Here is a 20,081-nt window from a genome sequence, read left to right on the forward strand (position 1 = left end):
CTTAAAGACGTATGTAAAACGATAAAGATAACAATAAGAAGGAAAATCAGAGAAGCGAAAGAAAAAGAAGCAATGGAAAGATGCGAAGAAATTGAGACAGTTAAATTACGATAGTCACAATGTACATTGGAATGTTAAATAACGCATTAACGCATGGGTGAACTAAGACGTTGACAGAAAGAAAATCTAACTGATTTGAAAATGGCAAGTGCGACCTTGTCGAAACGTCGTCAAAACAGTGGTTTATCTCAAAACCAAAATTATTTAAATCGGAGTCAAATCCAAAAACCGTAGGGAGTATATATTCCGAAAGTATTTTTTCGCTCTTCCTTTCGTTTGTCTTCCCATAGGTGTCCATGCAGTTCTTGTTTCGGAGGTCTATTCTTTTCCATTCGAGATACAGGCCCGTACCATATGAGCTGCTTCTATTGTATGTCGTCTAATATTGTACCTTTTATTCCCATGCGTTCCCTGATTTCTTCATTTCTTATTCTCTCCCTTCTCGAAATCCTTAGCGTGCCTTATTCCAATAGCATACTTTCTATCAGAGTTTCATACATATTAAAGTTTCTCTTCGTTTTTATATTCTTATTTCAGAGACTTCCGTTAAGGCATCCTATAGATTTTCTAGCTCGTATTATTCTGGTATCGTCTGTTCCTTTTCGATTGAATATTGTTCCTATAAGATATATATTCCTTCTAGATATTTGTATTCATCAAGAGTTCCTATCTTTTGTTGTTATCTAGTCCAAGATTTGCTGTGTATGTTCCAATGCTGAGATATTTGGTTTTTTCTTGCCATATATTCTATGTCTTCCTTATCGTTTGCTATCACGGCTTAATCATCTGCAAAGTGTAGTGTATATAGGCAGGTGTTATAATAGTGTTGGTGAAATGCTGTAACCAGGTGCCCTTCACGTAGCCCTTTCTTGAGAGCAAATCGAGGTGATGCGGTGTTGCATATTTTAATTTGAAATGTCGACCCATTATATTGTAGTGCCTTTTTGAGCGTGTGATTAATATTTTTGATTCGAAGTACTTCTCAAAGTTTTGTTATTGGCACTGTATCGTAGGCCTTTTGCAGATCAATAAAATATATGTGTATTTTTTTATTTGTTACTGTTTTCTTTTCTGTGATCTGCTTTAAACAAAACACATTATTAGTACAAGACAAGAAAAAGAAATGGGGCACTGAAAAAAGGCCGTGACAATAACTATACTAAACTCATATTTCGGAGTGAGGTATCATAGGGAAAATAAATTCACTACACTATAAATATGGAAACCTTCAATCAATAGATTAGTTCTCGCAATCCTTGCGTTGTATATATTTTTGCGTAAAATATGTACTTTTTTTAACCCTATAGTAAAATAATTAAAAACTTATAAAGTAATGTAGTCAATTAATATATTTTGGTAATTTTTAGGGATCGAGCTCCTTTTGTTTTGACGTCTGATATGGCTTATGTCATAAACGGTGGCGATAGACCGACTGAAAAATTCCATCAATTTGTGGATTTGTGCTGTCAAGCTTTTAATATTATTAGAAATAACAGAAATTTATTCCTCTTTCTGGTAAGTACTTTTTTGCTTCTTTTATTCCTATATTTAGATTAATAAATAAACAATAAAGAAGGTAAAAATCCTTTTTTGTAACTGTAGATGTTATACTGTCAATAAATCTTTTAAATGGCTCCTGAAAGTAAGCAATTACGGTTAGTGATTTATACAGTCTCGGCAATACATAGTTTAAAATAAATATTGAGAGTATAAAAGAGTAAGAGAGTAACATTGAGATGAGACACTTTTACATAGTTTTGGTAGTAGGACGATTTTATTGTGGGTGGCAGTCAAAAGGTTAAAGTGAAGACTTTGAATAGGATCGAAGCCTTCGAGCTGTGGATTCTGTCTCGCCTGCTGCATATTCTGTGGGCTGCTTACCTCACAAATGATAAAGTTTTGGGAAGGAATGGCATAGAAAGACAACTGTTGAATACAGTAAAAAATCGTAAAATATCTTACATGGGTCATGTATGGAGGGGACCCCGATACTCGATACCAAAGTTAATATTACTAGGAAAAAATTTGTGGAAACAGGATATTCTGGTCGTCTTACAACCATAGAAAAGAATTGGATATTTGATAGTCGACGTGCAACTTTGCACATGGTATTTGAAGAAGAAGAAGAATAATTTAGGACTACTATGTCTTAAATACCAGCTGTGCTTAAAAGTGGTAGTAAATTATGATCGAGTTCAATTTTATATCACTAAGTTGCAGAATTGCACAGAGTAATACAACGTTGTGAATTTTTTAATAAATGATGTTAAATGATGATTATCATGAAATTAGTTGTGCATTCAAATACTTTCCTAATAGATATACAAATAATATAATTTTATTACTATAATACCAACCTCCCGAGATTCCGAGAATAAAATTCAGAAACTAATGGATATATGGGTAGAACAAATAGAAGAACTTAAAATGGAGATAAACGAGGAAAAAAGTAAGATAATGATAATCAGCGGCAAAGGAGATAAGGAAGATAATCAAATAAAGATAAAATGTAAAAACTCAGAATTGGAAATAGTAACAACTTATGAATACCTGGGAAGTATAATAACTAATGACGGAAAAATAGACTGGGAAATAATAAATAGAGCAAAGAAATCAAACAAGTTATATTATGCGTTAGCCCCAATAATGGGAAAAAGAGAACTTGCACGAGAAACAAGAATAAAAATATATAACACAATAGAGATACCGACTGTGCTCTATGCAAGTGAAAACTGGACAATTCTGGAAAAACATAAGAGCAGGATAAACGCAATGGAGATGAGACATCTAAGAAGGATAGTTGGAAAGACAAAATGGGATAGATTAAGCAACGAGACTATTAGGAGAATGGCCAACCAGGAACCGATAATGAACAAAATAGCAAAGAGACAAATGAACTGGTATTGGCATCTGATCAGGATGCAATCCAATAGAATAACAAGAAAAATTTATGAAGCAAAAAACATCGGAAAAAGAAAAAGAGGCAGACCAAGAAAAAATGGATACAGCAAGTAGTAGAGGCGGGAAAACTTAAACAAAAATCACTCGAGGAATTGAAAATAATGGCAGGAAACAGAAAAGAATGGAAGAGGTGGGTAAATGGAAATTAAAATAGCTAGCCCAAATCCGACACCCGAATAGGGTAAAAGGAAGGGGAGAAAGAAAGAATATCAACCTCACACATTACGATGGTATTGCATCTAAAAATCCAGTACAATCTGGATGCCCTCTGGAGCTAGAGAAATGGAAGGTAAATGTTTACAGCCGGACTACCTTAGGTTATGATAAATAACAACCCTATATCTTGAAAATAAACTGATCACGTACAAATGATTCCTAAACCAATTTGTAAATATATTGAATTACAGGACTCTAGCAAAACTATCATGGGATGGAAAGTTAGAGCAGATCGTCTGGATTTTGCGAAATCGAAAGGCACGGGGCCGAAATATACTACTCCTGAAATAAAGACAAGTTTCTGTATCGGATAACAGCTCAATCAATCCCATAGAACTGGTAATATATTTCAGGTGTATATAGGTCTTCCTGTTCCATCTGTGGCCCACATAGAACTAATGTCTTCATTTCCATTTTAAAAATAAACTGCAGATACAATAGCCCGAAAAATGCTTTCATTTCAGAGAAATTGATGTGGGTAAGAGAAGACCAAATTTGAGTATGTGACTGAGGAAACCTTTTGGATCTTTTATAGTTTTCTCTGGTAGAGATTATCTTCAAATTTGTAAAATCAACCACCTTTTGTATCATATTATTGATAATCAATAGACTCCAAGCATACATATTCTAACTTGGGGGATTATTACGAGCTGGACCAGCAAGGCCGGGCAAGATTGTAACTAAATTATGAGTCCTACCTCTAATAGCCGGCATTTTAACCCTTTGAGACCCTGTGTACATGTGTATGTACATAGCTTTTATTGTTTTGTTAAATACCAACTACTCGCTTATCTATACCGAAATAGCATTCAGTCACTCAAATATACATTTACGATCCACATTTTTAACTTCTGCTTCCATCTAGTGGTCAACAGGTAAAGTTGTCAGCGATTTTGTTGTAAAGTGTCAGCTGTTTAGTTGGTAACCAATACTGCTAGTTTTATTTTACGAGAAACTGTTATCTTTTGTGAAACGAAATCGATCCAACTTTTTAAGTGTGATTTATAAGGTAAGTAGTTTTTTATAAAGTACAAAACATTGCCATAAAAACGATAGTTTTGAAATAAACAAACATTTTTTAGATGCACATGAGCATGTACAAGTGGTCTGAAAGCATATTTCTGATTGTACATCTGTATGTACATATGGTCTAAACTTGGGTTTTAACTTAGTATTGTTGATTGCAGATAACATGGATTACAAAAGAAAAAAATATGATTTCGACAACCCAAAACATCTCCAAGAGTTAATTGACCTGATAGAGGACGGTAACGTATCAGAAATAGACAATTTGGAAGTTCCCGGAGGAGAGAGTTCTGACGAGGAGGATGGAATTCTGGATAACTGTGAGAATAAATCTATTATAAGACCAGGGGTTGATGCTTTGACCAGACGTGACACTGAGACACTGGAAGAAGGTGATGGCAGCGAAAATGATAATGAGGAGTTAGGGAGAACTTATGATTCAGACGACGAATATATACCAGATGAAGTTGCAGGTTACTCGGGTACAAAAAAATTAGGAAGTAAAGTATGTTTCTCAGAAAAGGATTATTCTAAAAAACCAAAACAAAAAGAAATTAAAACAAAAAAGAGAACCGTAGAGTGGACTAAGGCATCGATAGAGACTCCTACATTTACATGGCATCCTACTTCCCCAAATACAAGTCTTACAGAGCCACTGTACCCAATTCAGTATTTTTCGAAGTATATTTCAAATGATTTGTTTGAAAATATAGCAACATTTACAAATGTATATGCCTTACAGAACGAAAAAATTTTAGACCAACTAATGAGAGAGAAATTAAAATTTTATTTGCACTTCATTTAATGATTGGAAATTTAAACAAATTTTCCAAAATTAGGATGTACTGGGAAAGAAGCCTTGGTATTAGAATGTTCCTAGATAACATGTCTAAGGACAGATTTTTCCAGCTTAGAACATGTTTACATCTAGTGAACAATTTGGAAAGACCAGCAGGTGATACAGATAAATTTTATAAGGTTCGTCCTATCATCGACGCTGTCAGAAAGAGATGTTTACAGCTTGAACTTGAGGAAGTACTTAGTGTTGACGAGCAAATGATTCCTTACACAGGAAAACTTTCCGTAAAACAATATGTGAAGGGGAAGCCCTGTCCTTGGGGAATAAAATTATTCGTCTTGTGCGGAAAAAGTGGTCAGGCTTTTGATTTTGTTTTTTATCAGGGTAAATCTACAGAACTGAATGCAGATAATAAAACAAAACATGGATTAGGGGCATCTATCGTTCTTCAACTAGCCGAAAGAATTTCCACCAGTGAAGGAAATTATATTATGACAATTATTTCTCATCCTATGAACTACTTGAAATATTATTGGCCAAAAAATATATGCTGGAGGGACTATTCGAATAGATAGATTTTACAAACCTCCTGTGTTACCAGACAATGAAATGCTGAAACTACCGAGAGGTTCCGTAGATGAAGTCGTCAATAAAGAAAAAAATGTGGTGCTAGTCAAATGGTTAGATACAAAGACTGTGAAATTAGCCTCCAATTATGTTGGTGCAGGTAATTTAGACATAGTTAGAAGATGGGACAAAAAAGGCTCTTGTTACGTAGATGTTAACCGACCTGAAATTGTCAAAGATTATAATTATGGAATGGGCGGAGTTGATCTAATGGACCAGATGATTAATTATTATCGAATATTTATTAGATCGCGAAAGTGGACATTGCGTGTTATTATGCACATGATAGACTTCGCTCTCACCAACAGCTGGCTGGAATACAGGAAGGACTGCGACAAATGTAATACAACCAATAAGGATCGAATGAAATTTCTAGACTTCAGAGTCAGAGTTGCCGAAAGCCTAATAAATATGGGCAATTCAGTAAGTAGAAAACGAGGAAGACCAGCATCTTCATCTCCTAAGCCTTCTATTTCAAAATTTAAAAGACGAGGAGAGACGAGACCATTTTTGGAAATACAAACGGACAATTTTGGTCACATACCGGAGTTTGATTCTAAGAAGGGGGCTACTAGGTGTAAAAACACAGATTGTAATGGACGTAGTCATGTGTTCTGTACAAAATGTAAAATACATCTGTGTTTAATTAAGGCTAGAAACTGTTTTGCAGCTTTTCATGAACAATAAATATGTAATAATAATTACTTTGTAGTAAATATATTTTTAGTGTTGAGTTTATATTTAAGACCATATGTACATACATATGTACAATAAAAATTTTTTTTTTAAAAAAGCGTACACAATTTTTTTTATTTTATCTTACTAATTGAAGACTTTTGAAATATAAAAACACATAAGATTTTTTTTTTGAAAATAAAAAAGTAAGGTCTCAAAGGGTTAACATAAACACCATGTAAGGTCCTCAGGACCTATCAGTAGTAGCTGAGGGTTAAAATAAAAGTAAACTTGCATGAGTTTACTATTTCAATCAGCAACGAGTAATTTAGAATTTGAAACGAAATGTGTGTGTGTGCACATTTATTATAGCCTCTCTATCATTATAATTTTCGTTACAATTATTGTGGTGTAATCCCATGTAAAATATTATCTATATTGTAGCCTTTTAACAAGCGTGTAATATTTTATTAAATTATTTCAGATTACATCGTCCGGTATATGCAGGATAACTCCAGAATCGATTGCATACATGCATAAAGCGTTATTACCCGAATCGTCTAATCCTGAAGCGGCCGCATACTTTACACGACTTATAGAAGAATCATTAAAAACAAGATTTACACAATTCAACTTTTTCTTGCATAATTTAGCACAACTTAAGTTTTCTGCGGAGAATAATGAAGGTTCATTATTATCTTTTGTACCAAAAACCTACAGGTAAGCTAATATTAGTTTTTAAAGAATTAAAGTTATTTCTAAATAATTTGAAGTTAAAGTGCACTTTATTTATGTTGATGTAGATATGGACGGTTCTTCTTCTTAAGGTGCATTTATACATAGGTGTCCATTGTCTTATCATTTGAATATGTAGGCTGTCAGAATTAAATAGTTCTTTGTATCTTTGGATCCCATTCATTGGCGAATGTTACGCAGTCACGACTAGGCTTCTCTTACAATTCATCTTTGACTTTATGTGTGAAGACTTCTCCTTGCCTTACGTTATATGTCCTCATCTCTGACTATCCATGCATGCTATTCTTAACATTCCCTGCTGAAGCAGGTACCATGTTTCAAAATCTTTAAGTTTGTTAATTAATAACATCTATGCTTCTATTTCATACAACAAAGCAGGCCAAATGTAACACTAACGGCCGGTTTCCGAAACGTTATTCAAATCTCCAATTATGTAATCAAGTATCAAATTTGATCAACTGTTAACAAGCGACAGGTTTCCGAAACGAAAATTATGGTAAAATTACGTGATCACCGATTATAGATTATTTGACATACGATTTTACATGGAAACAGTAGAATCGATTGTAATCGTTTATTATTTCTGTACGAATTGTTCTTTATCTTGCTCTAAATTAAGAAAGTAATGTTGCTGTTTGACTTTACTATCCTTCCTGTTTATGTGTAATCTGCATTCTGAAAATCAACAAACAAACATAACCTAACTAACTAATAATTTTGTGTCGTTCTTTAATGTTTACCAATTTGTCATTTATCATCTTTAATTCTTAAAATAAACCTTTGTAACAATATTTTTGGGTTCTTTCTAAACAACAGCTTTTTATAAAACACCTTAGGTTTATGTATCTTACAACGTAACCAAAGATTTTATTTTATTTACTTACAACCATTGGTACATAACCATAGATTATAAGATTAATCATAGATTAATCGTCCAAAAATCTCAGATTACCTGACAAGCTAGTATGACAGAAGTTTTACATAGATAAAACGATAATTAGCGTTTCGGAAACCCAAAATACTTCTGACAGGCTGTTAATCATCGATTATTTGCTTGTTAGATTAGTTAATGTGTGTTATGTGATTGAAGTTTGATCGATGTTTCTGCAACTCAAAATGCATTTAATCGACTGTTAACAGTAGATTACCTAATTTTGATAATGATCAGCCTTTCGGAAACCGGCTGTTAAGCATTTTGTATCTCAATGTAAATTACAATCTGCAATTAGTCAGAAACTTGCGAAGTTTTAGGAAAGCATTTCTGGCTTTATTTCAGTTTCAGAGTCCTAAACGTCTTTTTTAGCAGGTAAACCAAGCAAATTTAATTTGCTTTACGCTTTTGGAAGATTTATTGCCTTATATGGCCTTGGTATATGATGATTTATTGCCTTGGTATATGATGATTTCATTAATTTGCGCTTCAATATTTTTTGGAGACAAGAAAGTTGAAGATGTGGTTATATGCTGTTTGACTGGAGTTATGAATTCCATATAGTTATCTTCTTCTTCTTGATGTGCCTATCTGTTACGAATGTTGGCGATCATCATGGCAATCTTTATCTTATCTGAAGCAGCGCGCAAAAGCTGCACAGATGTTGTATTGAACCAGATTCTGAGGTATTTAACCAAGATGTTCTTCTTCTTCCTGGACCTCGTTTTTCAAATATTTTTCCTTGCAGGATGGCCTGAAGGAGAGCATATCTGGATTCATTTCGCATAATATGTCCGAAGAACTGTAGCTTTCGAGATTTGTTGGTGGTCAGTACCTCTCGGTTCTTATTCATTCTTCTGAGGAGCTCCCCATTTGTGACTCGGTCAGTCCACGGGATCTTAAGCATTCTCCGATATAGCCACATCTTAAATGCTTCCAGTTTTCTGTACATATCTTCGTTCAAGGTCCACGATTCAACACCATAAAAAAGGATAGAGAAGACGTAGCATCACAGCATTCTTACTTTTGTATCAAGAGAGAGGTGACTCTTGAAGAAGGCCCCAATCCGATTGAAGGTGGATCTAGCTTTTTCGATGCATACTCTAATCTCCTGGTTGTTGGTTCATTCTTCATTTATTATGGAGCCGAGGTAATTTTAGTGCGTCACTCTTTCTACAGGGGATTGGTTGACGCAGAGTTGACCTTGTGTTATCCTTTTCTTGCTATCATAAGCTTTGTCTTCTTAACGTTTATATGTCCATATTGTTGACTGTAATACGTGATTTTGTTCATAAGAACTTGTAGGTCTTCTAAATTGTCCGCAAATACTATGACGTCATCTGCATATCTGATGTTGTTTAGCCGGTAACCATTTAGTAGAATACCTTTTTCAGTTTCGTGCAAAGCTTCGATAAATATTCTTTCAGATTACAGATTGAAGATTAGAGGAAACAGAATACAGCCTTGCCTCACTCCACGCATGATTTTTACATAGTCAGTGTCTTTACCTTCAATTCTGAGATTTGCGGTCTGATTCCAGTAAATATTTCCAATTATTTTCAGATCTTGGTTGTTAATTCCTGTTTCTTTTAGTATTTGCATCATCTGGGCGTGCTGTACTCGATCAAACGCTTTCTCGTAATCAACCAGACATGCGTATACGTCGCAGTTGACGTCTCTGCATCTTTGGAATAAGACTTGCACTAAGAACAAAGCCTCTCTAGTACCAACACCTTTTGTGAACCCGAACTGGTTGGGGGAAATATGACTTTCACACAGCTTGTAGATTCTCTTATGAATTATCTTTAGGAACAATTTTAGGAGATGACTCATGAGGCTTATACTACGGCAATCTTCACATTTTTTGTCTCCTGGTTTTTTTTTGGAAGTGCAATAAACTCAGATTTCAGCCATTCTGTTGGTATTTCTCCAAAGATGTATATGTTTGCGATAATTGCTATTGATTCGTTGTCCATTAGTTTGAGTAGTTCTGCTTGTATGTTATCAGGGCCTGCCGTTTTGCCATCCTTTAACATTGTTATTGCGGAGTAAACTTCCTGCTGTAATATTCTTGGTCCATCATTTACCTCTTCTTCTGGTTCAAATAGTCTTTCTAGATATTCTTTTCACGTTCTTATTTTACTCTGTTTGTCCAAGATGATGTTTCCGTCAGAATCAGTTATACATATTTCCTTTCTGCCTTCGTCTTAGTCCCCCTGTAAGTTCATTAACTTTCCTATGTACATTGTGACTATGGTACTTTGACTGCAGAGTCTCAATTTCTTCGCATCATTCCCTTCCTTCTTTTTCTTTCGCTTCTCTGATTTTCGTTCTTATTAATATATTTATGGTTTTATATTGGTCTGGGTCATTTTTGGCTTCTCTTCTATCGTCCATTAGTTTCAGGATCTCATCCATCATCCATGATTTTTTTTTTTCATTAATCTATCTGTCTTTAAGTGTGTATCTTTTACATTTTGCACTATTTCTGTAATATGTTTGATCGTTTGTTCTTCGTTCGATTCGTCTCTAATTGCAGTCATTTGCTCGTTTAACGTGGCTTGGACTCTCATCCTCGTATCAAGGTCTTTCAGCATACGTAGGTCATATGATTGTGCTTTCCTTTTCTGCACTGTTTTGAGTTTGACTCGAAATACTCCCACCAGTGGAACGTGGTCTGTCTCCAAGTCTGCTCCAGGATAAGTCTTGACAGATGTAAAGCTGTTTCGGAATTTTTTATTTACTAAAATTTACTCTATTTGACTCCTAATAATTCTCCCGTATTGTTATAGTACCATACAAACTTTATTGTCGCCTTATGACATAAACAGAGAATTAGTGCAGTCAGTACATAAATAACGATTACTTGATAATTAGTATTATTTTTTTACAGTCTGGCTACTGATGGTCAATTGGTCCACGTAGAAGTAGTTAACTACAGAAAAAGATATGATCCAGATAAATATTATGTGTATATTTTAAGAGTTTACAGAAAAGATCAAAGGCAACCGATGGAAATTCAAAGGACGTACAAAGAATTTTGCGAGTTACATCAAAAGTTATGTATTTATTTTCCCTTGGCCAAATTGCACAGGTTAGTATTTTGTATTTATAGTTTTAAATTATTACCACCTACCGGTTTCATAAAGATTGATGTATAACATTGGGATATTTTGACACTTCTTCAACATAAACAAAGATCGGTGTCAATTTTTGGTTCATTTAATATATTATATCTAGTGCATATATTAGAAAAAATTTATGATTTTTCAGTGCTATGCGGACAATAGTGCGCGAAAAACCAGATTCTTGAGTTAATTTTTTAGTACTTGAAATAGGTTCCACATTAAGATGGTATGTCACAATGTTAAAATTTATATAATTTTTATTTACAGTTATCGTCACTATTTCAAAACAAATCTCCAACGTATGATTATGTACGTGAACTGTAAACTTTCGATTTGAATGAAATCTAGTTAAAATTTCCTAAGAAAGTAGTAAATTTTTCATAACTGTACTTAAATGAATCTATGTAATAACCTACTTGGTAACCTGCCTAAAATTTGGTATTGTGTAATCATTTTTGAACTTAGGTACAAAATAACTATGTTAAATAATTAACTATTATTTATCTATACTGCCGTAATTTTTAAATTAACTGTACCTAAAGGTAAAAGTACAAATAAAATCTGCAAACCGGGGATTTTGTTGACATTATTCTAAAAAGTTGTCATTTTAGTAGTGAGAAATTAGTTCGGCTATCACTTAATAGATGTAAAAATAAGTTCACGTCTCATTTAGTAGAAGGCAGTAGTGATGTAACAGATGCGCGTTTGCCGAATTTAAGAAAAATTTTCAAAACATTGAAAACTAGTTTTGTGGTCATGCCAACTGTCTATGGGTTATGCGGTAACCATGGAAATACGAATCACGTGGTTTTGTTTAGCAAAGCAGTACCTCCCAGTAAACATCTTGGCCTCGTTTGACTTTCAATCATGATTGTATAACATCACAGTGTCTTAACAATACATACCATTTTTATTCTTGACACCGTAACGGTATATAATCCTGGTTGAAAGTCAAACAAGGCCTCCCAAAATGTCTCGAAGTGTTTACATTGGGGAAGATTATACTAGTTTTTACATAATACATAGATTCCATAAGCTCGAACATGTCACGTGGGGCTTATCTAACAAGTTTTATTCACTTTCTGGTAAATTTAATTTTTATAGACAAAACAATATTATATAATCATCGATTAATTTTTGTCAGTAGGTACATTTAAAAATTATGGAAATTTCTTCTTAGTTGTAGATTTCCATTATCATCGCATAGCCCTTTCGATAAAATATTGTAGCTTTTCTTTGTTGTGAGTTCCTTTATCTTCTTATGCATATTGTGATAGTCGTATACCTTTTCGCACTGTTCGATTTCTTCGCATCTCTCCGAGAACCATTTCTCTTTAGATTTTCTTATCTTAGCTCTAATTCGTCTATGGGTTTCGCGGTATTTGGCAGTATCTTTAGTTCTTTAGTATCTTTAGGAAATTTACTTGAGCAATAATTAGAAATTAGATGAAAATTTGGATTTCTTAGAAATACTGTTCTTATTAATAAATAGTAACTCAATCTTCATTCACTTGACAATTAATATAATCCCTTTTTTGATCATTATTTACTTGTATTTCAAACAATTGCAAATTTCTTTATCTGTTTGAAATAAATATTTTTGAGAAAGTAAAGAATTAAGAATTGTCGTCTGAATGCTGTCTAAATACAATAACTAATAAAACATTTCCAAATGAATGAACGTTTTGTATCTATTAGTGAGAATTTACCCTTAGGTATATTATAAAAAAGCCTTTTTTGTTGAAGTACCATGGTCATCGAATTATTATAAAAAGTTATTTATTTTATTGATTCGAACGATTAGTAAAATTTTGTTTATATTACATTAGCTTTTCCTATTCTCATAATTTTCTACACAAAAAAGAATAGAGAAAAATATGTTTATTTTTATTAAATTTTAATTTGAAAAATCAGTAAACGTTTGAAATCAATTAAAAATATGTATAAATACACTTTTTAGTGTTTACATCTATTTTCAATACTTTGTTCAATAATTGTTAAAAAATATTCAGTCAATCAATATTAGGAAAGAAGAGTGGTATACACTATTTAAAATGCTTATAAAACTAAAAAAACAGCACTCAAAATCAAAACAGCAACTTGACCCCAAAGGTAAATAAACAACAACACGATAAAAAAATTAAATGGAATGATCCAATCCGAAAATTAGAATTTGTGAAACTTCAACTAATAACTAATATCAACAACTTACTTTGAAGATTGCCAATTGAGAGCGAACTGTACCGATCGTAAGTTCCAGTACTTGGGATCGCTAGCAACAATGTCGCTGTTCAGAGAATTAAATTTCAGGAAAATTAAAATGTTAGAACGTGAACATACCCCCTCAACATGCCTACTTCTACCGCTTCAATCCTAGTTTTTTTAGCTAGTTTTAATGCATATGAGTGATGTTGGCTATCTTGATTAAATAATTTTGCTGTTCTTGCACAATTTTCACTTAAACAAAAATATGGAAATTCTTTTTCACAAGAACAGCTTAATATGAAAAGAAAAATGCTGGATGTCTGAATTCTCCAGCAAAATACCTATCTAATGATATACCACACATGGTCTATTTAAAATTAAGGGTTTGTAATACTGGAAGGGGGGGGGTTGGCAAATTACAGATGCCCATATCGTTCAAAGATAACCTCTTTGGAATATAAATCGAACTGTTTTAGCATTTTCACAAAATCCAATGATTTTTGCGAAATATCAGAATAGACTCTTTGGAGTGACCAACCCTGTATGTCCAGCAGAGGGTATTTCTAATTAAAAATATTTTAATACCCTTAATATCATTTTTTGTCCATTTTCAGAATACCTTGGCATATTTAAATATTTTAATTTTTGATATATACACAAGATTTCACCCTTGTATTGCACGTAAAGCTTGTTTAGCAGAAAATGGTTGACTTCAATTAGTGCGGTCGTAAATACACTCAGGTGCAAAAAAATCGATCCATGGGTATTATTTGCTGGAAAAAGAAAACGTTTGAAGATATTAGTTTTAAATCAGGTATATATTGTGTAAAAGTATATGTTAGGTTAAAATATTTTTTACAGATTATCCAAAAAAATTATTTATTTATAGAGACATAAGCCAAAACTCAAAAATACAAGAATATTCAAAACTTTCTGAAATTAAGAAAAACATTGTAATAAATCAATATCTAGTGTTTCCCCCTCGGGCCCTTATAACGGCCTGTACACGTCGAGGCATTGGGGTAATTAACCTCTGGATATCAAATTGATCCAGTTGGTCCCATATTTCTTGAAGAGCCGCTGTAAGTTCAGCCAAGTTGTTTGGACGGGGTACTCGTGCTCGAAGACGTCTTCCCATCATATCCCATAGATGTTCTATGGGATTGAGATCGGAACTGCAAGCTGGCCAGTTCATACGTACAATTCCCACCTCCTCTATATATTGGTTGACGATTCTAGCACGGTGAGGACGCGCGTTGTCGTCCATAAAAATAAAATTAGGTCCAATGAAAGGAGCAAAAGGTACCACATGCTGATCTAAAATACTTGTTATGTATCTTGCAGCAGTTATAAAACCTCTATCTACAATAACTGAATCAGTATGGGCTTCTGAACTGATACCAGCCCAAACCATAACGGAGCCCCTCCCCTCCTCCCCCCCCCCCGATAACTTATTATTTTCGCAATATTACATTGAAAATATCGGTCTCCGTGTCTTCTCCAATCCCTTTCTCGGCCGTCTGGTGACCTTAGACAAAATCTGGACTCATCTGAGAACAATACATTGCTCTAATCTGCATCACTCCAGTTTTCATGTTCTCTTGCAAAAGCAAGGCGAGCTCTGCGATGTTCTATGAATAGTATTGGAGATAGGGCTGGTCTTCTGGATAATAAATTACCTTCTACAAGTCGTCGACGAACTGTCCATCTGCTTACATCCACATTTCTCACTTCGCTCAGACGATTTGCCAGTTCAACTGAAGTTAGATGCCGATTTCTCAAACATGATGAGACCAGAAATCGATCATCTCTTTCCGATGTTACCCTTCTACGACCTGATCCTGGTCTTCTTGTGAAGTTACCGGTGTCGCTAAAACGCCGAACTCCTCTTTGAACCGAAGATCCACTAACACCCAACATTTCAGCTGCATAATATTGTAGTCCAAGATCCCAGAGCGATCAGACATAACTTATTTTCACACAGATGAAACCTTAGAGTCTGAGTAGCGTCTCCTCGTGTGCTTTGAATACCTGCGTATTTATGAAACTTGCTGAGTGACACCTGGGCAGGTACCAGGTGAGCAGGTACCAGGTGAAGAGCTATTTAACTTAAATTTACATAACTGATTTTTATACATATTTTGTAGAATATTATTTTGAAAATACTGTAATAAGTGTCAGACACTTGTCATGGACCAGAACTTTTGTCAGACGCTTTAAAGCTCCACTAAAATTTTACATGTCTGATTTTTAAATATGTTATTAATGGAACTATAATAAAGTTATATTTAATCAGTCAGACAAATTAAAATGACCAAACATCCCTCAAACACAAAAATTAGTTAACCAGAAGTATGAGCGCGAGAGTGCTGTGCGCATGAGCCTCAGAGTAAAAAATTCAAATACATTAAGAATACTTACTGTTTTCGATCCGATTAAATATTTTTGCATCTCTATTTAAAAATCAGACATGTAAAAGTAAGTAAAGTTCATCTAATTTTAGTGGAGCTTTAAAGCGTCTGACAAAAGTTCTGGTCCATGACAAGTGTCTGACACTTATTACAGTATTTTCAAAATAATATTGTACAAAATATGTATAAAAATCAGTTGTGTAAATTTAAGTTAAATAGCTCTTATTTTTAGTTACCTTTCTCACCTGGTACCTGCCCAGGTGTCACTCAGCAAGTTTCATAAATACGCAGGTATTCAAAGCACACGAGGCGCTACTCAGACTCTAAGGTTTCATCTGTGTGAAAATAAGTTATGTCTGATCGCTCTGGGATCTTACTCTATTGGCTACGACCATCTTGAACTAAAGTCGCCGCCCTTGCAACATCTGTCGGAGTTAGAGACATTTAGGAAGGATAATTAAATAAAAATATAACACGTTTTGAAAATAAAATCACTACACTAGTATTGTTGTTGAATTAAAAACAGCATTCAATAAATATCTACTTGCTTCAGACCCTTCTTGACAAAAACCTGAAATACCAATTTGTTTTAAGAAATATAAAAAGCAATATTAAAAATATTATTTTATTTCTCGTATACGAGGGTACACCTAAATTTACATACGTAATTTAATGTCTCTAAAATTATACAACTTCAAATAAATAAGAAATAAGGAATGGATCGATTTTTTTGCACCTGAGTGTATTATTAAATTTATCTGACTTGGCCCATTGTTAAGGCCGGTCCGGAGCGATAAGCAAACGAGGTAGACAGAGTTGGTCTTTTGACAATTAACACTGACTAGACGGTACTCCTATAATAAAGCAAAGGATCCACTACATTTACAATAATTACGACGACAAAAACAAATAACGGATGTAAAATATATTGCTTTGCTTTATATACCCGAAATTAATGTTTTTAAATGAGTTTTAAAATAAATTAAATCTATTTTAATTGCTAAGATTATAGAAAAACAAACATTAATAATAATTTGTGGTTATAAATATAAATAAGTGTAAATATATTTTAAACTAAAATTGTGGTTAATTCTCAGTAAAAATAGTAAATTATATTTTATTGAAGTTGAAATCACTGTCTGATATGGAAGTTTTATCAACACCATAAAGAATTCCGTCTTGGATATTTAACTCCTTGGTTTTTTCCGTACAATTGTACATGATATTTATTTTGGTTATATCGAGTTTACTGAAACCATACCTTTGTCCCAGTCGGTACAGGTTCTTCATATTCTTTGGAATAATAGTCATTCCGGCTTCACCTCTTTTCCTTCCAAATATACTAAAGGCATATGGATCATAATGCATAACTGAATCGTAGTCGTAGGGGAGATCGTACGTTACGCTGTCAATAGTTTTAAAATATCTAATTCGATTTGATTTTATCATAGACCAGTTAATAGTGACATAATCATCTCTATCGTACCTATTGTGTTCATGATTTAATCCAACAGTATGCATTAGTTCGTGTATAATATATCCAATTTTATGGAAACAGTGGCTACCAAAGTTTAGAAGGTTAATACCCCCATCAGGATCTTTGCCAACATTAGAGTAACAGGAAGAATTAATATTGTCAATTTTCACATAAATGGCCTCAGTTGTTCTAGGTAGGAAATTGATGCAGGTGTATTGTCTGTAGAGATCCATGACTTGTTGCAATATAGTATGCTCCCTCTTTGTAAAATTGGCTGTTATTTCATATGGTATAATTCCATTATCCCATAGCAACGCAGACTCCAGTAAATCATTTCTTAACTTATGGTTTAATTTGGCTTTTCCTTCAAACTGATTTTCAAATTCCTCATATATGATAGGATGTATTTTACCTTTGAAAATGTGAACTGAGTTACTTGATAACACACAGTGAACATTGCTGACACATGATATAACTAAAAGTAATTTATTATACATACTGGGAGTATAATATTTCTTAAAGGCATTTAAATAAAAAAACGTTATACTATCGTTTTTAGATATCTCGGGTTTTAAAATAAAATAATTGATACTAAGTAGTAATAAAATTATTTACAGTATTGTAATTTTTATATAAAACAATAAAATCAAGTTATAAATACGATTAAATTTGCGTAAACCTAAAATCACATAAAGTACTATTTAGTTTTGCATGGCTCACACATCGCTGTTAGTCCGGTAAAATAAGGATGCAACCTCGGAATGAAAGATAATAAGCTGAAAATTTGCATACGTCTTTATTTTGATGGTATAAAACTTACCTCAAAAGTCTCATATAATCACGTGTCCGCGACTTAAGATATTTAAGGTCAAAGGTCACGAAAATGAGTTTTCTGCAAATATCTCGTTTCCCTTACACTTTATGACATTTAAGGTGGTAAGAAAAATTGTAGAATGGAAAATTCTCTTCAATTTTTGTCTTAAGTACTTAAGTACTAACGCGAAGTCAGCCAGTAGGATTCAATAAATAATAAGTTATATAGTTAATTATTCACTTAAAATACTATTATTATCATTAAATTTTTATTATTTATTATTTAATAAACTATATTTATAGATATTAATTATAAAATATATATTTTTTATATAATATTTATTTTATTTTTAACAAACATACAATATTAAATGAAATATTTCAAATGAACTTTAATGATATTTTTAACAGCTGTATATACGATAAATTAAGATCAAGTGCAGAATTCAACAATAATCATTTTTATATTTAATTAAATACTGAAAAAATCATATTTATTATTTTTTAAAATTATATATTTATTTATTAATCCAATAATCGATTTATTAAAGTTACAAATATAATATATATTCTTTTATTATGTATGGTTAATATTTTTGTATTAATTTTCTTCTTCATCGTCTTCTTTTTCTTCTTCTTCTTCCTCTGACTGCTCAATATCGGATTCGTCATCATCATTCTCGTTTATTAAAGTATCAGAATAAAAATATTCAAGAATATCAGGTGAATATTCACTTTCTTCATTGAAATCATCTGAAGTTGATGAAGCGTTTAGACATGATTGTCCATTACACTGCCCACAAATTAAAGTACATTGCAATCCTGATTTCCTGCATCCGCAATTGGAATCACAACCTTTCTTGCAATTGCAAAATATTGTATTCAGCAGTTCTTGTGGTGCTGGCGGTAATAATGTTGTTATTGGTTCCAGAAATTCATTTTGCATTACCCAGCCGAATTCTTGGGGTTCTAAATCATTTCCCAACCAAATTTGGGTCTGATAATAGACACGAATGATATGCTGACGAGCTGCTGCACTTGAAGGTGGAAGACTTGATAACTGCACTGGTTTGTTGAGTCTTGTTGATTTGATGAACTGGGTGTATCGAAAAGAGTCTATATCGTCTTCTGATGTTAGAGCATTATAAGCTGCTAAGAAAATACGTACTCCATTTTCAAATAATTCTTGTACAGAGCAGTTTTTTTGTTGAAATAGTTGAGGTGACTGACGTAAATGGTGATTTTTTTCGAACATTTTAATAAACGATATTTTACCTTTCCTATAAATCGCAGAAGTCGTATCACATCCACTAAACGCGTGTAAAAATAAGATGTGTTTCTTGGAATGAGGGTATTTATCAAAACTTTTCGATGAATATAATTTTGTCTCCGCATTACCCTTACCAATTTAAAAAAAAATTCTTGTTGATGTGATTGAGCTCGTCCTATCAAGATAACTAGCAAATCAATATCTTCTCCTACAATGACGGAAGTTTTTCCTACAATGACATGTTCAGACTCTGCAATAGCTGTTTCTACAATGAGAACATCAGCATCATCTCTGGCTTGTTTTGTAGTGATATTAACAGCTTTTAATTTGTCGATAAGCATGTCTATAAAGATTTTTTATTAGATGTGTTCGATAAAAATTGTTCTTGGCTGATAGGCACATTCATTGTTTCATCAAAACGGAGTTCGTAAGATTTTGAAATACCGGCAGTTCTTCTTAGTTGTTTCATTGCTTTAATGTTCTTAGTGTAGTCTGAGTAACCATCAAATACAACAACGATACTTGAGCCATAATGTGTTTGTAAATATCTGACGTATTTATGTAAAATATTCCAGAAAGTATCATCTTTATTCCATACAACGCGGTGCAAAAGAAATCCACCATCGATAATATATGTTGTAGTGATTTCGTCCAGTTCAATATCAATAGGAGTCATACTCTTATATAGTGCTGATTTTGTTGTTTTTCTCATGCCATTATTATCAA

At 33.1% G+C, this 20,081-nt stretch overlaps 1 protein-coding gene across 1 annotated transcript in view; it reads left to right on the forward strand.

Moving 5' to 3' along the window:
* Pi3K68D (phosphatidylinositol-4-phosphate 3-kinase catalytic subunit Pi3K68D) overlaps positions 1–20,081 on the forward strand; it is a 168,667-nt gene that overhangs the window by 105,247 nt on the left and 43,339 nt on the right. Inside the window, exons 21-23 of the mRNA XM_072534551.1 lie at positions 1,428–1,575; positions 6,849–7,084; positions 10,945–11,145. Coding sequence (XP_072390652.1) covers positions 1,428–1,575; positions 6,849–7,084; positions 10,945–11,145 — 585 coding nt within the window. The remainder of the gene's footprint in view (positions 1–1,427; positions 1,576–6,848; positions 7,085–10,944; positions 11,146–20,081) is intronic.

The sequence above is a fragment of the Diabrotica undecimpunctata genome, chromosome 6 (genome assembly GCF_040954645.1).
Source record: "Diabrotica undecimpunctata isolate CICGRU chromosome 6, icDiaUnde3, whole genome shotgun sequence".
In the NCBI taxonomy this organism is placed as follows: domain Eukaryota; kingdom Metazoa; phylum Arthropoda; class Insecta; order Coleoptera; family Chrysomelidae; genus Diabrotica; species Diabrotica undecimpunctata.